This window comes from Dipodomys ordii, unplaced genomic scaffold, assembly GCF_000151885.1.
Source record: "Dipodomys ordii isolate 6190 unplaced genomic scaffold, Dord_2.0 Scaffold13, whole genome shotgun sequence".
NCBI classification, from domain to species: Eukaryota; Metazoa; Chordata; class Mammalia; order Rodentia; family Heteromyidae; genus Dipodomys; species Dipodomys ordii.
The window spans coordinates 15,214,748-15,237,377 of NW_012267229.1; the positions used below are offsets into that span (position 1 = coordinate 15,214,748).

The 22,630-nt window shown below is 42.8% G+C and overlaps 1 protein-coding gene across 1 annotated transcript in view; it reads left to right on the forward strand.

The window, feature by feature from the left end:
* Itch (itchy E3 ubiquitin protein ligase) overlaps nucleotides 1–22,630 on the forward strand; it is a 104,904-nt gene that overhangs the window by 2,072 nt on the left and 80,202 nt on the right. Inside the window, exons 2-3 of the mRNA XM_013010689.1 lie at nucleotides 4,898–4,972; nucleotides 20,477–20,575. Coding sequence (XP_012866143.1) covers nucleotides 20,506–20,575 — 70 coding nt within the window. The 5' untranslated portion in view covers nucleotides 4,898–4,972; nucleotides 20,477–20,505. The remainder of the gene's footprint in view (nucleotides 1–4,897; nucleotides 4,973–20,476; nucleotides 20,576–22,630) is intronic.

A 22,630-nucleotide genomic window follows, 5' to 3' on the forward strand; every position in this document is an offset into this window, starting at 1 on the left:
GTGGGGCCTGAACTCTGGGCCTGGGCGCTGCCCCTCAGCTCTTCAGCTCAAGGCTAGCGCTCTACCACTTGAGCCACAGCGCCACTTCCGGCTTTTTTTCTTTTTGCTTATGTGGTACTGAGGAATCGAACCCAGAGCCTCAGGCATGGAAGGCAAGCACTCTACCACTGAGCCACCTTCCCAGCCCAAGGGAAAAAGATTTTTTAAAAGTAGAAAATCTGAGTAGGGAATGTGGCTGAGTGGTAGAATGCTTGCCTAGCATGCATGAAGCCCTGGGTTCGATTCTCAGTACCACATAAACAGAAAAAGCTGGAAGCGATGCTGTGGCTCAAGTGGTAGAGTGCTAGTCTTGAGCAAATGAAGCTCAGGGACAGTGCCCAGGCCCTGGGTTCAAGGCCAAAAAAAAAAAAAGTAGAAAGTCTGATACTCTTAAGGGATAAATACAAAGCTGCAATGCCTATGTGCCTCTGATCATATAAAATTGTATTGGGGCTGGGAATGTGGCTTTGTGGTAGAGTGCTTGCCTTGCATGCATGAAGCCCTGGGTTTGATTCCTCAGTATCACATAAACAGAAAAAGCTGGAAGTGTTGCTGTGGGTCAAATGGTAGAGTGCTAGCCTTGAGCAAAAGCAGCTCAGGGACAGTGCCCAAGCTCTGAGTTCAAGATCTAGGACTGGCAAAAATAAATAAAATGATATTTAACAAAATGAGCTTCAGGAAATGGAAATCAGGTGTTTTTTTTTGTTTGTTTGTTTTTTCTCCTTAGGGAAGGTAAGGGGGGGCACAGAAATGAAGGGACAAAGGGTGAACAAATGCAACAGTGGTACTCACTAGACACTGTTGAAAATGAACTAAATAACTTGTGATTGGGGATGGGAGGGAAATACTGGGAGAATGTGAGGGAAGTGGTGATACTGTCCAAAAAGAAATGTACTCATAGTTAGGGCCAGTGGTTCATGCCTATAATCTTAGCTACTCATGAGGCTGAGATCTAAAGACACGATTTGAAGCCACCTTGGGCAAGAAAGTCTCTAAGACTTTTATCTCCAATTAACTATCAGAAAACCGAAGTGGCACTGTGGCTCAAAGTGGTAGACCACTAGCCTTGAGTGGAAAAACTAACCTCAGGGACAGGGCTCAGGCCCCTCTGTACATCACCTTTATAATAAAAATTAAAAACAACAAATTCCAGGATTTCATTTCTGCTGTTGACTAGTAGGTCTGAGTTGGCTGCTACCGCTTTATGTTTAAAATATACCATAGATAATTCTGCTGGTCTTGGGAACTGAAACAATTTATATGGACACACTAAGGATGGCTCAGAAAGCTTCAAGACTGAGGATGTAGGCCAGTTTAGTCTGGGGATTGGTCAGAAGAGGAGGAGGCAAGATTTGCCTCTGAGTTTGTTCTTAATAAGTGGGAATGTAACCGAGGTAGAGAAAGGAAGGGACAGGCAGGTAGATAAAACACCTTAATGCTACTTATAAATCCAGACAATTATGGGAGAAAAGGGTTTGGGGGGAATAGGAAGTGAAGTGGAGAGCATTGTCAGCTATGAGGCCAAAAAGGTAAAAAGAGCCAATTATATTGAAACTTTTTTTTTTTTTTTTGGTTAGTTGGGCTTGAACTCTGGGTTGGGCGCTGTCCTTGCCCTCTTCAGCTCAAGGCTAGTGCTCTACCTCTTGAGCTACAGCACCACTTCCGGTTTTCTAATGGTTTATTGGAGATAGGAGTCTCAGGCCTTTCCTGCCCTGGCCTCAGATTTCAGCCTCCTGAGTAGCTAGGATTACAGGCATGAGCCACTGGTGCCCAACTGAAGCTTTTTTATGTATAATACTAGAAACTTTATTTTGTTAGGGTTGAAGATTCTTTTTTTTTTTTTTTTTGGGTCCGGTCATGGGGCCCGAACTCTGGTCCTGGTCCTGGGCGCTGTCCCTCAGCTCTTCAGTTCAAGGCTAGCACTCTACCACTTGAGCCACAGTGCCACTTCCGGCTTTTTTTTCTTTTTATGTGGTGCTGAGGAATTGAACCCAGGACCTCAGGCATGCAAGACAAGCGCTCTACCACTGAGCCACCTTCCCAGCCCAGGGTTGAAGATTCTTAAGGCAGGGAAGTGATGTGAAAATGTGAGTTTGGAAAGATGATTCTAAATGGGCACCATTGGCTCATACCTATAATCCTAGCTACTCAGACTGAAATCTGAGAATCTTCAGAATGCTGAGATCTGATAATCTCCCTTCAAAGCTATCCCCAGCAGACAAATTCCAGAGACTCTTTATTTCCAGTTAACCAGCAGAAAGCCAAAAGTAGAGGTATGGCTCAAGTGGTAGTATGCCAGACTTGAGCATAAAAGCTAAGCAAGAAGGAGCTTGAGGTCTTGAGTTCAAGCCCTGATACCAGCACACAAAAAAAAGGAAAGATGGTAAAAGTGAAAGGACAGCCAAGAGAACAAAGCCTGACCTAAGAAGGATGGATGATTTATCCAATTAGTGCGAACCACCAAGACTAGTCTGGTTAAAGAGTTCCTTTTCTGGCCGGGCGCTGGTGGCTCACGCCTGTAATCCTAGCTACTCAGGAGGCTGAGATCTGAGGATCGTGGTTCAAAGCCAGCCCGGGCAGGAGAGACCGTGAGACTCCTATCTCCAATAAACCACCAGAAAAACCGGAAGTGGCGCTGTAGCTCAAGTGGTAGAGCGATTGCCTTGAGCTGAAGAGCTGAGGGACAGTGCCCAGGCCCAGAGTTCAAGCCCCACGGCCGACAAAAAAATAAAGAGTTCCTTTTCTGTTAAGGAACCCATTAACAAATCTGAATAGAAGCCTTATGCAGGTAACACATACCTGTCATCCTAGCTACTCAGGAAGCTAAGATCTGAGGGTCATGGTGGTTCCAAGCTAGCCTGGGCAGGACAATTTGTGAGCTCTTATCACAAATTAACCACCAAAAAGCTGTGAGTAGATCTGTGGCTGAAATGGTAGGGTACCAGCCTTGAGCAGAACTTGAGCAAGAAAGCTAAGGGACATTGCCCAGGCCTTGAGTTCAAGCTCCTATACTAGCACCACAGAAGAACCATAAAACAAAAAACAGCAATAAAACTTGTCTCTTGTAAGCAAATAGCTATTAGAATATGTGTTTATGTGTGTGTGCATTCAAGATATGTATACTAAGGTTGTTTTAACTTCTGAGTTTTACATTTGTTAAAAAAAAATTCAGGCTGGGTGTTGGTGACTCAAGTGTGTAATCCTAGCTACTCAGGAGACTGAGATCTGAGGATTGCACTTCAAAGCCAGCCCATGCAGGAAAGTCCTTGAGACTCTTATCTCTAATAAACCACCTGAAAACCAGAAGTGGTGCTGTGGCTCAAGTGGTAGAGCACTAGCCTTGAGCTTAAGAGCTCTGGGACAGCACCCAGGCCCAGAGTTCAAGGCCCACGACCGACCCTCCCCCCCAAAAATAATCAAATATTTTACCTAAAGCTAGTTAAAAGTCAGAGCTACACTAGAACCAAATTTTACAACTCTCAGTCTGGGGGCTGGGAAGGTAGCTCATTGGTAGAGTGCTTGCCTTGCCTGCATTAGGCCTGGTATTCGATTCCTTAATACCACATAAGCAGGAAAAGCTGGAAGTGGTGCTCTGGCTCAAGTGGTAGAGTGCTAGCCTTGAGCTGAAGAGCTGAGGGACAGCATCCAGGCCCAGAGTTAAGGCCCACAACGGACAATAAAACAACAAAAAAAACTACAACTCTCAGTCTGGCATTCTTCAGTTGACTAAGGTATATGCATGCTATTAAAGAGCTTCTAGTATTGGACCAGAAATAATTTTTAGTCTATGCTTCTTAAACATTTAGGCAAGAGTTTAACAAGGAACTTTGCCTTGGGAGTGAGTTTTGTTGTAATCATTCTGGCTTAAGAAATTTGTACTGGTGTACAAGACACTATGTTGAAAAATGAACTTTACAATTTAGGCGGGGGTGGGGAGGTGGAGGGTGGGGAAAGTAGTTGTGGAGATGGGAGGAAAGGGCTGATAGGGGAAAAACAAAGGAGGAGGTAACAATGCTTGATAGGAAATGTACTCATTGCCTTGCTCATGTAACTAACCCCTCTACAGTATTTTTACAATAAAACTTATTTAAAAAATTGTATCAGTATTGATAGAAAATAGTGATTTTTTGTTTTTGTTTTTTTTACCCAAACACCTGTTTTAGGCTTTTGGGATTGGTTTCCTTATGTGAATTAAGGCAAAAATATATACATGATCACTATTTTTGTATATTTCTAGTGACTCCAAATTATGGACTCAGAATAAGCAATTAGTAAAGGAATGTGGCTGTAAGTGATACTGGCTTTGAATCAATATAAATCAGCAAGGGGATTCAGAGAATTGAATTGTAGCCTTCTCTGGTTGGGAGGTTGGCTCTCAGCTAAAGAAATGTCAGGTTGCAAACCATTCTCATAATGAGAAACAGTACCCAGAAGCTATTCTGGCCCCTGTCTTCCTCCAGTCTAGCAGTGCACTGTCCTTGTGAAACTACTGCCAACTCAGCTCTTTTGCTGCTTTTCAGAACTGATTATACCCTGATCCTGGGAGTGCTTTTTCTTTTCTTGTCCCTATGAGCCTCCAACTTGGAAAGAATGTCCTTACAGTGACCCTTGTAGGCAGAATATATTTATAATGGTCATCCTCATTATGCCACATAGCTATCATATACCAAGGTGGGTATTATCCCATACTGTGTATGTTTTTTCCTAACTTGTCCTTTAATCCTGACTGCTCCATTAAAAAACATTCCATGAATTTATTTTTTAAAGACTTGTTGTGAGGTTTCCAAGGTCATCACAGATCTTGTGTGTTTGATAACTATAGAAGTGGTATGTTAATGGATCTTCCTTCCCTTCTCAGGTAACATGCATTTCACAGTGGCCTTCTGGAGACAACGCCTTAATCCAAAAAAGTGACTTGAGCAGAGAACTTCAGGTATGGTGACATTCTTGTTAAAGAGATTTGGAGATAGGATGGTACAAAGGGCAAACCCAGGTCACATAACTGCTGTGGGAATGTGGGAAAAGAGGAGTTTTGATTCTGGCTGCATCAATTGATTGAATAAATAGGCAGTATATACTTAGATTTGAAACCTGTAGTCTCTTCTTCAAGGATTAATTTGTGAACCACACTGTATCTTAATTTGGGTCCTCTGATTTTTTTTAAATCAGGGAATCATTTTATAAGTTCGTTATACATACACAAATATTTTTTTCACTTGTGCTGGTTTGTAAATATCTCTGTAAATTTGTTCAGACTTCTGCATATGGATGGCATTAACAAGTAGAATTAAAAGGAAGGCAGCAGCAGGTGCTGGTGGCTCAGACCTATAATCCTAGCTACTTTGGAGGCTGAGATCTGAGAATCAAGGTTCAATGCAGGCATCAAAGAAACTTACCTTTAACCAGCAAAAAGCTGGAAGTAGTAGTATAGTTTAAGTGGTAGAGTACCAGTCTTGAGTGAAAAAGTGAAAAACCCTGAGATCAATCCCTGGTACCAAAAACAGGGGGGAGGGAAGGAGGGGAAAGATGGTATATTCTGCAGTAAAAAACAAGACAATTTTTCCTTTTTTTTTTTTTTTTCATTTTCTTTTTGTGGCTGTGGGACTTGACTCAGGACCTGGGTGCTGTTTCTGAGCTCAGTTTGTTCAAGGCTAGCACTCTACCATTTTAAGCCACAGCAACACTTCCAATTTTTTGGTGGCTAATTGGAAATAAGAGTCTCACAGAATTTCTTGCCCAGGCTGGCTTTGAACTGGGATTTCAGATCTCAGCCTTCTAAATAGCTAGGATTACAAGTGTGAACCACCAGCACAGCTTTTCCTCCCTCCTTCGGTCTCTCCCTCCCTCCCTTCCTTCCTTCCTTTCTTCCTCCCTCCCTCCCTTTCCATTTTCCCCTTTCCCCTCCTTTCCTTTCTTTCCCCCCTTCCCTTTCTTTTCCTTTCCTTTCCCTCCTTGCCCTCTTTCCCTCCCTTCCTTTCCTCCCTCCCTCCCTCCCTCTCTCCCTCCCTCTCTGTTTCTCTTTTTTGTTTCTTTGTTTCTTCCTTCCTTCCTTTCCTTCCCTCTTTCCCTCTTTCCCCCTTTCCCCTTCTCTCTTTAGTTTGTTCATTCGTTCTTCCTTTTTTCTTGGTCCTGGGCTTGAATTCAGGTCCTGGGCTCTGTCCCAGAGCCTCTGTGCCAGTGCCACTTCTGGCTTTTTCTGTTTATGTATTACTGAGGAATTGAACCCAGGGTTTCATGTATGCTAAGCAAGCACTCTACCACTAAGCCACATTCCTAGCCAAGCTTTTAATTTCTTTTTTCTTTTTTTTTGTTTTGTTGTTGTGGGTGCTGTCCCTGAGCTCTTCAGCTCAAGGCTGTTGTTGTTCTACCACTTGAGCCACAGTGCCACTTCCAGTTTTCTGGTAGTTAATTGGAGATAAGAGTCTTATGGACTTTTCTGCCTGGGCTGGTTTTTTTTTTTGGGTCCGGTCGTGGGGCCTGAACTCTGGGCCTGGGCGCTGTCCCTCAGCTCTTCAGCTCAAGGCTAACACTCTACCACTTGAGCCACAACGCCACTTCCGGCTTTTTATTTCCGGCTTATGTGGTGCTGAGGAATCGAACCTAGGGCCTCATGCATGCAAAGCAAGCACTCTACCACTGAGCCACCTTCCCAGCTCCTGACTCAATACTTTTTTAGAGCTTTGTTGACATCAAAATGTTGGACTATGTATCAGAAGCAAAATACTCCCTAATATCCAGTGCTATATAAATATGAAGCCATGTTCTTTTAGTTTTTGCTTTAACCAAAAAGACTTATAGGAAGCTAGGTACTTGTGGCTCAAGCTTGTAATCCTAGCTAACTAGGAGGCTGAGCTCTGGGGTGCTCTGTTTGAACTAGCCTAGGCAGATAATTTATCTCCAGTTAAGCAAGAAGTAGCTGCATGGCTAGAGCATTAGCCTTGAGTGCAAAAGCTATGGGACAGCACCCAGGCCCTGAATTTAAACCTCAGTACAGGCATGCACTCAAAAAAGACTTGTAGAAAACTTAAGTGTGTGTGTGTGTGTGTGTGTGTATGTTAAGTTTGTAATATTATTCAACAAGTATTTATTGAACTGCTGTTGTGCTGGCCCCAAAGGGTATTTGTTTTAAGTATTTTGTGTTTTTTTGTCAAGAAAACAAATTTGCTTGCCTGTAATCGTATTAAACAAGTGACAAGATAGAATGGCATAAAAGAAAAGTGCATGGTATTACAATGTAAAGTATTTCAGGTTTCTTGGTGCCATTAGTATAACTGACTGTAGCAGAGAATTATGACCAAAAAGCAATTCCTGATGGATGTGATGATGTACACCTGTAATTCCAATATTTGGGAAGGATATATAAGTTTAAGGTATGGCCTATATAGCCAGATCCTGTCTCAAAAACAAACAAAAAATAATCCTGGCTCTTAAACTTGTAATTTTTTTTTTCATATCTAGATACTTCTTACCTTGTAGTTACAATATTCTACCCCAGGAAAGAAGAAACATTTTCTTTTTCTTTTCTTTCTTTCTTTTTTTTTTTTTTTTTTGGGTCTGGTCATGCGGCCTGAACTCTGGGCCTGGGCGCTGTCCTTCTGCTCTTCAACTCCAGGCTAGTGCTCTACCACTTGAGCCACAGTGCCACTTCCGAGTTTTTCTGCTTATGTGGTGCTGAGAAATCGAACCCAGGGCTTCATGTGTGCAAGGCAAGCACTCTACCACTGAGCCACCTTCCCCATCTGTAATCTATTTTTGTTCTATTTTGTTTGTGTTGTTTGAAGTATGAGACTTTTTTTTTTTTTGGTCCGGTCGTGGGGCCTGAACTCTGGGCCTGGGCACTGTCCCTCAGCTCTTCAGCTCAAGGCTAGCACTCTACCACTTGAGCCACAGCGCCACTTCCGGTTTTTTTCTTTTTTCCTTATGTGATGCTGAGGAATTGAACCCAGGGCCTCATGCATGCGAGGCAAACACTCTACCACTGAGCCAACTCCCCAGCCAACTCCAGGTGTATTTCTTTCTTTGGAATATTTTTATTCTCTTATTTTTTGGATTCAGTCAAAGTAAGTGACCTCACTCATTAAAATAATCATGGGCGGGTTGCTTGTGGCTCACGCCTGTAATCCTAGCTACCAGGAGGCTGAGATCTGAGGATCACAGTTCAACTCTAGTTGGTCCGTGAGGATCAACAAGGGAAAGAGAATGAGAAAATGGCCTGTGTGCAGGAAGCACTTGAAACAGAGCTGGAGCTCCACAAGTTATCTATACAGTTGTTGGTTTCAGAAAAATTCAGTTTACAATCTGCCTGGCCCACATACATGTAGCAGGTGGCCAATGAAAGAGAACTAGAGGAAGTGGGGGAAAAAAAAGAAAAAAAAAGAACTGGAGCACAAAGGTCTTGCTAGCCGCCTGCAGGCTTTACAACAGCATGTTGCAGAGCTAGAGATGACATTGTTTGCAGTTTCTACCACTCAGATTGCGACAGACGAGAACATTCTAGACCTCATTAAAGACCTGAATAACATAGAACTGCAACTTCAGGAAAAGACCAGAAGCTATGATGAGCTGGAGGAAGAGAACATCAAGCTGCAGGAGAGGCTGGAAGTGAGCCTGACATCAAGATAATTCATGAGTTACTACAGCACTAGTGAAGTGGGCAGAGTTGGAAAGACAACTAGACAACATGAAAGAGTTGGTGACAACATTAAAGTTGGAGAGAGACACCTTTGCGGAGGACCTGAGGGTAGATTTCAGGTGGAATGAGGTCCAGTAGTTCTTGGAGCAGATGAACTAGCTGAGAGGTGAAAGAGCAAGGGGTGAGGCAGAGACCAACCTGGTGGAACTGAGAAAGCAGCTGTCAGAGCTACTACCTCCATAACCCCTGCAGGGCCATCTCAGGTGGAACAGCAGTTGTAGGCCCAGACCTACCAGTTGCTGAAGGAGCTAAGCAACCTGGAGCAGCAGGAGTAACTTTGGATGCTGGAGAAGGCGGAGGAATGGAATCAGCATGCCAAAGATGGACACAAGATCCTTGAGAAAATGGAAAAGGAACATGGGAGCATGAGATGCAAACTCATACAACTAAGAGCTGAAAGATCAGCTGGCCAGCTGCAGGATGCCCTCCTCCATAGGCTGAGCAGTAAGAAGGAGGAGCTCGCCAGTGTCCTGCGCTTGGAGCAGCAGGTGAAGAAACATCTGCAGGAGAAACTGGACCAGTGAGAGGACAACTTAGGAGAATGGAAAGAGATAGCTGAGTAAAAGAGCCAAGCTCAGAATTTTCAGGAGCAGTGTGACCAGTACTTGGCCCAGCTACCAGAGCTCAGAGCCATCTGTGAACAGCACATGACCTCCAATCAGCAGCAGAACTCAAGGAGGCCCTGCAGCAGTCCCTGCTGAGGCACACCCAGTTGTTGGAGCAGCTGAAGCAGGAGCAGGTGCAGAGTAAGTTGGGAACCTGACTGTGTCTTGAAAGTTCCAGGACATACTGAAGTGCCTGGAGGCAGCAGTACATGAGAATGGGCACCTGTGGGCCCAGCCCCAGCTGAGCTTTCAGGCTTTCCCTAGGGAAGATGAAGGAGTGAGCAAAGAAGAAAAGGAAGTGACACTACCTGATGTGACTGTCCCAGAGGACGTAGACAACCCACAAACCATGTGGGATTTTTACCTTGAATTGCTATCAGTTGCTGAATCAAAGAAGATGAAGCTCAGCCAGCAGTTGCAGGAGCAGCAGGTCAGCTGCAGATGCCTGGCCAACCTGGCAGTCAAATGCCAGAGAAAGCTGGTACTCTGGGCCCTCTTCCCCAAGGGCTAAAACCATTGGCATGTTTGTGGACAATCCTGTCCACAGATGCCCAAGAAGAAGCTGAAAATCTGCTGCATCCATGACCTGTCTAATAAGGTGAACTACCAGAATCAAGTGGATGAACTCCACATCATTGCAGCCAGCTGCCAGAAAGAACACAGTGCCTTTGAAGAGTCCATCGTTTTCTGTAAAGAACAGATGGATGTTGTGAATGAGTTGTATCAGGAGAAAGATGAGTGTCAACAGGCTCTCCCAGAAGAGGGAGAGGAAGAAGGAGCTGCTGGAACAGCTAAGGCACCTTGCGGTGAAGGCACAAGTGCCAAAGCCAGAGGCTGGCAGCGAACCCAGACCCTTGCTGCTGGGCCACCTCAGACCTGTTGGGCCCCACAAAGATGAAAGTTATACAGGAGCAGCAAGGTTTTGAAGAGGTGCAACTTGAAATCAATATGGAGCCTGCTCAATGAGAGGCTGGAGTGCCTTACCCCCTGGGGAACCCCAACACAGACTAGATCATGCCACTGCTGCCCGCTATCCAGCACCACAACGGTGCAAATGAGTTCAAGATAATTACTGTCTAAAAACCTGGCAGTCATCGCCTAGAGAAGTGGGTTCCTATCCTTTTGCATGTACTTGGAACATGGCAGTTGGGTGGAATTCTCTCAGGTCTTGTTATAATGGATGATGGAAGGAGTAGTTGGAGGCCAGACAGAGCAGAGACTGCTGGTAGTGGCCCAAACTCTAAAGACATAATCCATTGGTTGCCAGAAAATGGACCCACATGATGGTTATTAAAAAGGATAAATTCTTTACATAGGAAGAGGGAGAAGATGGGGAACAATGGCATATTTCCATATTAGCATACTCATTATTTTCTGATACATTTTTTTTTGGGGTCCAGTCATGGGGCCTGAACTCTGGGTCTGAGCGCTGTCCCTCAGCTCTTCAGCTCAAGGCTAACGTTCTACCACTTGAGCCACAGCGCCACTTCCGCCTTTTATCTTTTTGCTTATGGGGTGCTGAGGAATCAAACCCAGGGCCTCATGCATGCAAGGCAAGTGCTCTACCACTGAGCCACCTTCCCAGCCCCTCGGATACACTTTCATGCTAATTTATGGAGTAATTTTCATAATTCTTGATATTTTTGTTTTTGTCGGTTGTGGGGCTTAAACTCTGGGCCTAAGTGCTGTCCCTCAGCTCTTCAGCTCAAAGCTAGCCATTTGAGCCACAGTGTCATTTCTGGTTTTCTGGTGGTTTATTGGAGATGAGTCTCACAGACTTTCCTACCCTGGCTGGATTTGAACCACTATCCTCAGATCTCAGCCTCCTGAGTAGCCAGGATTACAGGTGTGAATCACTTGTGCCCTGCCTTCTTTAGATTTTTTTTTAAAGGAAAAATTTATATTATTTCCTCAAATGGGTTATTTTGCTATTTAGCATTATATGTTGGTGCAGTCATGCATTTTCTAAAAAATAATACTTTGTACCAGCCACACTGAATTTTCTCATTTGTATTTTAATATACTACGGTGGTGGTATGCTGAGGTGAAATAAACAGTACAAACAAAAGAAAAGGTTATTAAACCTGATGGTGTGGAAAAAAGAAATAATATTACTAGAACAAATGGAGGTATCCTGTAGTAGCAAACATACACCAAAAAAGTACAGATATATAATGCAGAATAATATACACGATAACGAATATATATAGTGAGAATATCAAGCATCTCAATTTTTCACTTAAGAATTTTTCAAGAGCTGGGAAGGTGGCTCAGTGGTAGAGCGCTTGCCTTGCATGCATGAGGCCCTGGGTTCAATTCCTCAGCACCACATAAGCCAAAAGAAAAAACCCAGTAGTGGCACTGTGGCTCAAGTGGTAGAGAGCGAGCCTTGAGCTGAAGAGCCGAGGGACAGTGCCCCAGCCCAGAGTTCAGGCCCCAGGACTAGACCCCCTCCCCCCCTCCCCCACCAAAAAAAATAATTTTTCAAGTGATAAATGTAGCATACTGTTGATTGAATGTAATGAAATATTAAAATAAAAAGTCCCATGGATTTTCCTTCTTGGGCTGGCTTTGAACTATGATTCCCAGATTTCACTTTTCTGAGTCCTGGGGCTTGAACTCAGGGCCTGGACATTGTCCCTGAGCTGCATTCCAGCTTTTCCTTTTTAAGTGAATCTGAGGAATCAAACCTCTTACCACTAAACCACATTCCAAGCCTGGCTTTTGTAGTTTGAGAATTCATGGGCAATAAGAGATGGTGAGAGCCAGGCACTGGTGGCTCATGCCTGTAATACTAGCTACTCAGGAGGCTGGGATCTGAGGATTAGTCCATGAGACTCTTAACTCCAAATAGCTACCAGAAAAAAAGGAAGTGGCACTGTGGGCTCAAGTGGTAGAGCTTGCCTTGAGCTGAAGAGCTCAGGGACAGCACCTAGACCCAACGTTCAAGCCCATGACTACCACCACCACCACCAAAAAAGATGGTCAGAAATAAGAGCCAAGAAATTCAACCTTATATATTATATATAATATATATAAAGCTAATATAATTATATAAAGCTAATATGTATATATTCATATAATTAAACATATATAAACTATAATAGCACAATAGAGGAATGTTAGATCTTTTATTTATTTTTTAATAGTTTTTTTTCTTTTTTTTTGCTTATGTGGTGCTAAGGAATTGAACCCAGGGCCTCATGCATGCAAGGCAAGCACTCTACCACTGAGCCACCTTCCCAGCCCTTTAATAAGTTTTTTATTGTGAAAATACAGAGGGGTTACAATTACATGAGCAAGTTAATGAGTACATTTCCTTTTTTTTTATTAAATGAGTACATTTCTTATCAAGCATTGTTGCCTCTTCCTTTGTTTTTCCCCTACTATCCCTTCCCTCCCATCTCCACAACAACACTCTCCTCTCCCCCCTATGTTAGATCTTTTATTTATTTATTTATTTATTTTAGGAAGGAACAGGTCCGATTTATTACTCGGAATTGATGGCAACAACAGCTTGGTTTCCTTAAGTATTGACTTACTCCACTTGCTTAGGCAGCACCTACTAGGTTCAAGGCCCCCCCCTCAGTCCTAGTGTGACACTGATGCCTACAGACAAAGGTCGTTCCCAGATCACTGCTGGGAAAAGGCCCTGGTTCCTGATAGCCACATCTTGCATCTCTGGAAGGCTCTTTGATGTCCTCACAGCTTAGCAGCTATAATCCCAGCACTCAGGAGGCTGAGGCAGAAAAATGGTTACGTTCAAAAGCCCAGTATTTTAACAGTTTTTAAGTGTATAATTCAGTAGCATAATTATGTTAGTATGTTGCAACTTTCACTGGTCTGTTTCTAAAACTTGCAAATTATTCAGACAGAAACAATTTTTTTTTTTGTCAGTTGTGGGGCTTGAACTCTGGGCTTGGGCGCTATCCCTCAGCTCTTCAGCTCAAAGCGAGCGCTCTACCGCTTGAGCCGCAGCACCACTTCCAGTTTTCTAGTGGTTTATTGGAAATAAGAGTCTCATGGACTTTCTTGCCCAGGCTGGCTTTGAACTGTGATCCTCAGATCTCAGCCTTCTGAGTAGCTAGGATTACAGGCTTGAGCCACCGGTGCCCAGCAGAAACGATATTCATTAAGAAATAATTCTCATTTCCCTTTTCCTCTAGCCCATCTATATTATCTTTGTACTACTTTGACAAATTTGCTTATTCTAACTTTTATTTAAATTGAATTATATTATTTTGTGGTTGGTTTACTTTACCTAACATAATATTTTCTGAATTCATGTATAAGCACTTTGTACGTTTTTTTGTTTTTGTTTTTGTTTTTTTTGGTGCTGAGGATCAAGCCAGAGCTTTACTCATTCTAGGCAAGTGTTATTATCACTGAGCACATACCTATTCCATTTCTTTTAAAATTAATTCCATATTTTGTTCATTTATATGTATGCTTATAGTTTTTTGGTTATTTCTACTTTTGACTTGTGAATAATTTCACTACAAATATTGTTATATGTCATATCTTTAAAATATATAGTCTAGGGCTGGGAAGGTGGCTCAGTGGTAGAGTGCTTGCCTTGCATCCATGAGGCCCTGGGTTTGATTCCTCAGCACCACAGAAGCAGAAAAATAAAAAAGCCGGAAGTGGCGCTGTGGTTCAAGTGGTAGAGCGCTAGCCTTGAGCTGAAGAGCTGAGGGACAGCACTCAGCTCAGGCCCAGAGTTCACGCCTCACCACTGGACCGCCCCTCCCCCCTAAAAAAAAACAAACCTAAAATATATAGTCTAGCCTGCTGCCAGTGGCTCTTGCCTGTAATCCTAGCTACTCAGGATATTGAGATATAAGGATCATGGTTCGAAGCCAGCCCAGGAAGGAAAATTCATGAGACTCTTATCTCCAAATTAATCACAGAAAAGGCCAGAAGTAGCACTGTGGCTTAAGTGGTAGAGTAATAGCCTTGAGTAAAAGGAGCGCAGAGACAGCTCCTAGACCCAGAGTTTTTAAGCCTCAGGATCAGCCAAAAAAAAAAAAAATCTCTCAGAGAGTGAAAAAGTCTTTTTTCTGGGCTTCCATAGGAATAGCTTATATTAATTTTTTGTTGTTGAGGATAGGATATAGTTTGTTACTTTGAGTAATAAGTTTTTGTTAAGTTGGAGATTTAAGATATTTTAATTTAAGCTGGGCGCTGGTGGCTCTTGCCTGTAATCATAGCTACTCAGGAGGCAGAGATCTGAGGATCATGGTTCAGAGCCAGCTCAGGCAGGAAAATCTGTGAGACTTATCCCCAATTAATCACCAGAAAACCAGAAGTGGCGCTGTGGTTTAAGTGGTAGAGTGCTACCCTTGAGCTGAAGAGCTGAGGTACAGCACCCAGGCCCAGAGTTCAAGCCCCACAACCAACAACAACAATTTTTTTTTAAAATTTAGAACAGATAATGTGAGATCTACCATTTTAACAAAAATTATAAGTGTACAACCTTATGAACTATAAGCACATTATTATGCACAGTGTTGTATTAACTAAAACTTTATACCTACTGAGCAGCAGTTCTCCCATTTGATTCCTGTGATAATGTGATTTATAGTAAGAAATATATGTGTGTATGTGTGTATGTGTGTGTGTGTATATATATATATATATATATATATATATTTGGTTTTGTCCCCACTCCCTGGCCTAGAGCTCCTAAGACCTTTGTAGTATCCTTAGTGATAGGAGGTTATTATGCAGAGATTCTTTTTCTTTTTCTCTCTCTCAGTACTGGGGTTTGAACTGAGGGCTTCATACTTGCCAGGCAGGCGCTCTGTTGTTGAGCCACACCTCCAGTCCTGCACAGTTTCTAAATCCCTTGGAATTCCTAATCGGAATGTCTTTTGTTCTAATAAAGTGACTTCTTTTTTTCATGCCAGTACTGGGTTTTAAACTCAGGACTTTATAATCACTCTTGGCTTTTTCAGTCATGACTGGTATTTTACTATTTGCACTATACTTCCAGGTCTTCTTTTGGTAGTTAATTATATTTTTTCTGGTTAATTAATATTAGAGATAAGAGTTTCAGATTTATCCATCTGGGCTAACTTTGAACCTCCATCCTCAGATCATAGCCTCTTGAGATCTAGGATTAAAAGAGTAGCTAAGACAAGAAGAATAAGTCACCAGTGCCCAGATTGAGCTGTTTTTTTTTTCTTTTTTGTCGGTCGTGGGGCTTGAACTCTGGGCCTGGGCGCTGTCCCTCAGCTCTTCAGCTCAAGGCGAGTGCTCTACCACTTGAGCTACAGTCCCACTTCGGTTTTCTGGTGGTTTTATTGGAGATAGGAGTCTCAGAGCACTCTACCACTTGAGCTACAGCCCAATTCCGGTTTTCTGGTGGTTTTATTGGAGATAGGAGTCTCACGGTCTTTCCTGCCCGGGCTGGCTTTGAACCGAGATCCTCAGATCTCAGCCTCCTGAGTAGCTAGGATTACAGGCGTGAGCCACCAGCGCCCGGCTGATTGAGCTGGTTTTTAGCAGTGGGATGGAGGCTTGTCACTGGAAAAACCAAGCTATGATTAGTATTTTGGGGCTTTCAGCCCAACTCCACATCTTCCAGGAAAGAGAAGGGGATGGAGATTGAATAATTGAATTAAGATGTGATGAAATCTTCATAAAAATCGCTCTACTACAGGGTTCAGCAAGCTTGTGTATGTGCTCGTGCACACACACATGCATGTGCAGGTGCGTGCTGGCTTATGGGCTCAAAACTGTGTGCACGTGAGCCAGTCTGGGGGCTTTTTTTGTGCTGAGCGTAGGCTCTGTCTCTGGAGTCTTTTTGCTCACAGCTCCATTTCCAGCCTTTTTTCTTTTCTTTTCTTTTTTTGTTGTTGTCATGGGACCTGAACTCTGGGCCTGGGCTCTGTCCCTCAGCTCTTCAGCTCAAGGCTAGTGCTCTACCACTTGAGCCACAGTGCCACTTGCAGCTTTTTCTGCTTATGTGGTACTGAGGAATCAAACCCAGTGCCTCATGCATGCAAGGCAAGTACTCTACCACTGAGCCACATTCCCAGCCCTCCAGCTTTTTGGTGATTATAACTGGAGATAAGAGTCTCATAGACTTTTCTGCCCTATTGTCCTTGTTCTGTGATTCTCAGATCTCAGCCTCCTGATACCAAGGATTATAAGCATAAGCTACTTGTGCCTGGCTTCTGACTGAGAAGGGTAGTATACCTGGAAAGAGTATAGACACTCTATATTTCTTTCTCACATGCATCCTTTATAATAAACTAGTAATTATAAGTGTTTTCTTGAGTTCTGTGAGCCATTCTAGGAAATGATTGAGCCTGACCTGCAGCTGGTTGGTCAAATAGTATCTGAAGCAAGAATGGTCTTGTAAGACTGAACCTGTTACCGGTGGCCTTTGACCCTAATTCCAGAATTGAATTGAATTATACAACACTTAGGTGATATCAGAGAATTGGTGTGTGAGGGGGAAATCCTACATACCTGGTATCAGAAGTGAAGTGTTCTATGTTCAGAGTTCAAGATATTTATTATCAGATAAAACATTTGGGTTTTCCTATTAAATTTCTCTTCCCTCAATCTTTGGCAGAAACTTCTTGCTTTCTGTTTCTATTGGTTGAATAGAAATGAATGTAATATCAATCCTGTACCTGGCTTGTTTGCTTAACAAAATATTTTTAAGGTTCTTCTATGTTGCATATAACAATTTCCTTCTTTGTAGTGTGTGTATATACCAACTACATTTTCTTTACTCATTCATCCGTGAATAGACATTTAGGTTATTTACATATTTTGGCTATTGTGGATAGTCCTGCAGCAAACATGGGGATACATATATCTCCTTAATATTTGAATTTCAGTTCTTTTGGATTAATACCTAGAAGTGAGATTGCTGATATTATGTACACTCTGTAAAGAAATGGAAAGAGTAGTGAGCTGGGAGTGTGGCTCAAGACTCTACATTTTATATTTAAAGCTAGTTGATATTCTGGAAGGGGCAAAAACCCTAGGAACAGTAAAAAGGATCAATGGTTACAGATCAGGGCAAGGAGGAAGGATGAGTAGGTGAAGTACAACTAATTTTTTTTTAGAGTGGTGAAATTATTCTGTATGATACTGCAATGGTAGATACATGGCATTGTGCATTTGTCAAGGTCCATAGACCTGAATACAAACAAAGAATGAGCCTTAATATAAACTGAGGAGTTCAGTGATTCCAGGCATCGTTCACATTGTAGAGTGAAGTATCAAATGATGTGATAGAAACAAGAATGTAGGTAATTTTAGATTGGGCACTTAAGACAGACCTCTCTGAGGTGCTAACATTCCTAGCAGAGGGAGCAGGTAGCACAGTCCTTAGGACCCAAATGATTTTAATGTTTTTGGAAAATAGAAAACTAGAGTTGGAGTGGGTGAATGGGAAAATACGGTGAAAGAGGGATCAGAGCATCAGTCATGGACAGAATAGAATGAAGCATCTATAAATGGATGGTAAGGAGTTTGGATGATTTTTAAAGTGAGATAGAAGGTTCGTGGGTATTTAAAGCAGAGTAGAACATGATCTAGCTTACTTTTGAAGCTTTTGTGGGGGGCTGGGGCTTGAACTTTGAATTCAACATAAACTTGGTCACCTCTTTTTTTTTTTTATTGTGAAAATACTGTACACAGGGGTTACAATTACATGGGCAAGGTAATGAGTACATTTCTTTCTTTTCTTTTTTCTTTTTGTCAGTCATAGGACTGAACTCTGGGCCTGGGCACTGTCCCTCAGCTCTTCAGCTCAAGGCGAGCACTCTACCACTTGAGCTACAGCGCCACTTCCGGTTTGTTCTGGTGGTTTATTGGAGATATGAGTCTCACGGTCTCTCCTGCCTGGGCTGGCTTTGAACCGCGATCCTCAGATCTCAGCCTCCTGAGTAGCTAGGATTACAGGCGTGAGCCACCAGCGCCTGGCCAAACTTGGCCACTTCTTGAGCCATGACTACACTTCAAACAATTTACTGGTTAACTGGAGATAAGATTTTCTCAGATTTGTTTGCTTGGGCTGACTCTGAACAATGATCCTCAGATCTCAGCCTTCTGAGTAGCTAACATTGTAAGCATGAGCCACACCAGTGCATAGCTATGTTTTGTTTATTTAAAATACTGCCATGGGCTGGGAATATGGCTTAGCCTCAGTGCTTGCCTAGCATGCATGAAGCCCTGGGTTTGATTCCTCAGTGCCAAAGAAACAGAAAAAGCCAGAAGTGGCACTGTGGCTCAAGTGCTAGAATGCTAGCCTTGAGCAAAAAAGAAACTCAGGGACAGTGCCCAAGCCCTGAGTTCAAACCCCAGGACTGGCAAAAAAAAAAAAAAAGTAATAATACTGCCAGGACCAGAGTTTACAAGATTACACTTATAATCCTAGCTAGTCAGAAGGCTAAGATAACAAACCAGCTTAGGCCCAGAGCTGTGGCTATTGTGCAAATGTTGTACTGTCCCTGACTCAGGGACAGCACCCAGGCCCTGAGTTCAAGCCCCAAGACTGGCCAAAAAAAAAAGAGAAAAAAGAATAAAAGAAATCTATTGTGTTTTTGGCAAAGCACCTTACAATATACCACAGTGGTTCTCTATAATTATTGGGAAAGAAATGATTGTTATTATTAGTGTGTGCATGCGTGAGTGTGCCTGTGTGTGGGCTGGTCCTAGGACTTCAACTCTAAGCTTGTATACTGTCCCTGAGCTTTTTTTTAGCACCCTACCACTTGAGCCTTAGCCACTTCCAGCCTTTTCTGAATAGTTTATTGGAGATAAGAGTCTCATGGACTTTCCTGCCCAGGCTGGCTTGGAACTGTGGTCCTCAGATCTCAGCCTCTGGAGTAGCTAGGATTATAGGTGTGAGCCACCAAGTGCCTGACTAATGTATATATTTTCTATTCAAAATAAAAATATTCTTCTTAGTATATTTTAGGTTATAAAACATGTGAAATAGTAACAATGTAAATAAAAGGAGGTGAAGGAAAAATGTATCACAGTACGGAAATGAGCTAGTCAGTATGGTTGAGGTCAGATTTTTAGCTTTGGGCATTTTCATGTGTAATCAAAGGGTGAAAGAAGTTGGATTTTATAAAATTTATTTCAGTAGGAATTATTCCATTGTATTTTGGCAGACCTGGAAGGCATCAAGATATTTAAAGAAGTTTTAGCCAGGAGTGATGGCTCATGCCTGTAATCCTAGCTACTCAGGAGGCTGAGATCTGAGGATTGCAGTTCAAAGCCATCCCGGACAGAAAAGGCCAAGACTCTTATCTCCAGTAAGCCACTCAGAAAACAGGAAGTGGTGCTGTGGCTCAAGTGGTAGAGTGTTCACCATGAGCCAAAGAGCTTAGGGACAGCACCCAGGCCCAGAGTTCAAGCCCCATGACTAAAAAAAAAAAAAAAAAAAGTTGGGCACCAGTGGCTCACACCTATAATTCTAGCTACTTAGGAGGCTGAGATCTGAGAATTGTGGTTTAAAGCCAGGCTGAGCAGAAAACCCCTGTGAGACTCTTCTCTCCAATTAACCACTCAAAAGCCAGTGATGGCATTGTGATTCAAAGTGGCAGAGCGTTAACCTTGAGCAAAAGCACTCAGGAACAGTGCCCAAGCCCTGAGTTCAAGCCCCACAATGACAAAAAGAAAAGAAAAAGTTTTAGATATGTGTGTGTGTGGATGGATGGATGGATGGATAGATAGATAGATAGATAGATAGATAGATAGATAGATAGATAGATAGAGTGGGCTGTGGTGCTTAAACTCTGGGCCTGGGTGCTGTACCTCAGCTCAAGGCTGAAGGCTAGTACTCTACTACTTGAGCCACACCACCATAAGAATCTTATGGACTTTCCCACCTGAGATGGCTTTGAACTGGGATTCTCAGATCTCAGCCTCCTGACTGGCTCAGATTACAGGTGTGAGCCACTGACACCTAAGTATTAAATATTTTTATTGGTTAATTGGAGTAGAGTTTCCTGGACTTTTCTTCCCTGTCTGGCTTTGAACTTAGACAAATATCAGCCACCTGAGTAATAGGTTTACAACTATTAGCCACTGGTGCCTGGCTTTAATTGCATATTTTTCAAGTGAAAAATTTCCATGCTTATTGTATCTCCTTTGCCATGTTCAGGTTTGTTGTCCTGTTGTCTTGTTGGTGGTATGTCTGACAGTGGATCACAGCTTGGTTCAATGGGTAGCCTGACCATGAAATCACAACTTCAGATCACTGGTAAGTCATCTTTTTTTTTTTCTTCTTCATGCTAGGGATTGGTATATCCTGAAAAGATAAAATACTTTACGCTCCTTCTATTCTCTCTTGCCCCAAGATTAAAAAATATTTATTTATTTATTTATTTTGTCGGTCATGGGGCTTGAACTCTGGGCTTGGGCACTGTCCCTCAGCTTTTCAGCTCAAAGTGAGTGCCCTACCACTTGAGCTACCGCGCCACTTCCGGTTTTCTAGTGGTTTATTTGAGATAGGAGTCTTATAGTCTTTCCTGCCATCTTTTCCTGCCCTGCCCAGGCTGGCTTTGAACTAAGATCCTCAGATCTCAGCCTCCTGAGTAGCTAGGATTATAGGTGTGAGCCACCGACGCCCAGCTAGAACAGTGTTTAGATATATAAAGATAACATTTTAGCCAAGCACGAGTGGCTCATGCTTGTAATCCTAGCTATTCACATGGCTGAGATCTGAGGATCATGATTTGAAGCCAGCTTGGGTAGGAAAGTAAGTGAGACTCTTATTTCCAGTTAACCACCGGAAAGCCAGAAGTGGAGCTGTGGTTCGGGTGGTAGAGTGGTAGACTTGAGCAAAAAATCCTCAAGAAAGTGCCCAGTGTTGGCTCTGAGTTCAAGTCTTTGAACTGGCGCGCGTGCGCGCGCGCGCACACACACACACAGACACACACACACCACAAAAATTACACACACACAAATGCGCGCGCGCACACACACATACACACACACCACAAAAATTATACACACACAAATTATCTTTTAATCCAGTGCCGAGACCCTAGGTTCAACCTCAGTACCAACACACACGCACACACAACATAAAAGCCAGAATTACACAACTAGCACCAGTTTATTTTAGTACATTTTTCATCACTCCCGAAAAGATCCTTATATCCATTATTTCATGCTCATTACCCTCAGGTACCAACAGCCTAAGCAATCACATGTCTACTTTTGTCTCTCAATTTTTCTATTCTGGATCTCTCGTGAATAGAATCACATAACTTGTGGCCTATTGTGTCTCTTATCACTTAGCAAGTTTTCAACACTCATCCCTGTAATAGCATATATCAGTACTTGATTTTTTTTCTTTTTTCTTTTTTTTGTGTGTGTGTGCTTGTACTAGTGGTAGAATACCAGCCCTGAGTGGAAAATGCTAAGGGACAGCACCTACACCTTGAGTTCAAGCCCCAGTATTGGCACCAAAGACAAAACAGAGACCAAACAAATAATAGATAATGGTTGTAATTAATTCTATAATTAATTCTGTTTTGTTTGTTTGTTTGTTTTGGGTCGGTCGTGGAGCTTGGGTACTGTCCCTGGGCTCTTCATCTGTCCCTTGAACTATAGCTCCACTTTGGTTTTTCTGGTGGTTAATTGGAGATAAAAGTCTCACGGACTTTCCTGCCTGGGCTGGCTTCAAATCATAATCCTCAGATCTCAGCCTCCTGAGTAGCTAGAATTACAGGCCTGAGCCACTGGCACGGGCTTGATTCTCTTTTTTCCAGTGGCTTTCCAATACACATATAATAAGACTCAAATTCCTAGAATGATGCTGGTGGCCCATACTTACAGTGCTGCCTATTTGAGGGGCTGAGCATAGGATGTGGTCTAAGGCCAGAGAAGTTTGTGAGACCCTCTTCCCAACCCATAGCTGATAGTGGTGCTTATCATTCTAGCTATGTGAAAGGCAGCGATTAGAAGGATCGTGATTCCAGGTAAGCCTGGACAGTAAAATTTGCAAAACTCTTTATCTCAGTGGAAGAAGCTAGGTGTGATGGTGCATACTTAGTACAGTGGAAAGTCTAAAACTGGTGGATCACAATTAGCTGTGTACCCCAGTAGGAAGTGAGACCCTATCTTAAGAAATAACCAATACAAAAAGGACATAGTTCAGAGGTAGAGTCCCTGTCTAGCAAGCAAAGGGCTATGAATTAAAACCCTAGTACCACCAGAAAACAAAACAACAATAAAAAAAGAACCCTAGGGACTGGGAAGGTGGCTCAGTGGTAGAGCGCTTGCCTTGTAGGCCTGAGGCCCTGGGTTC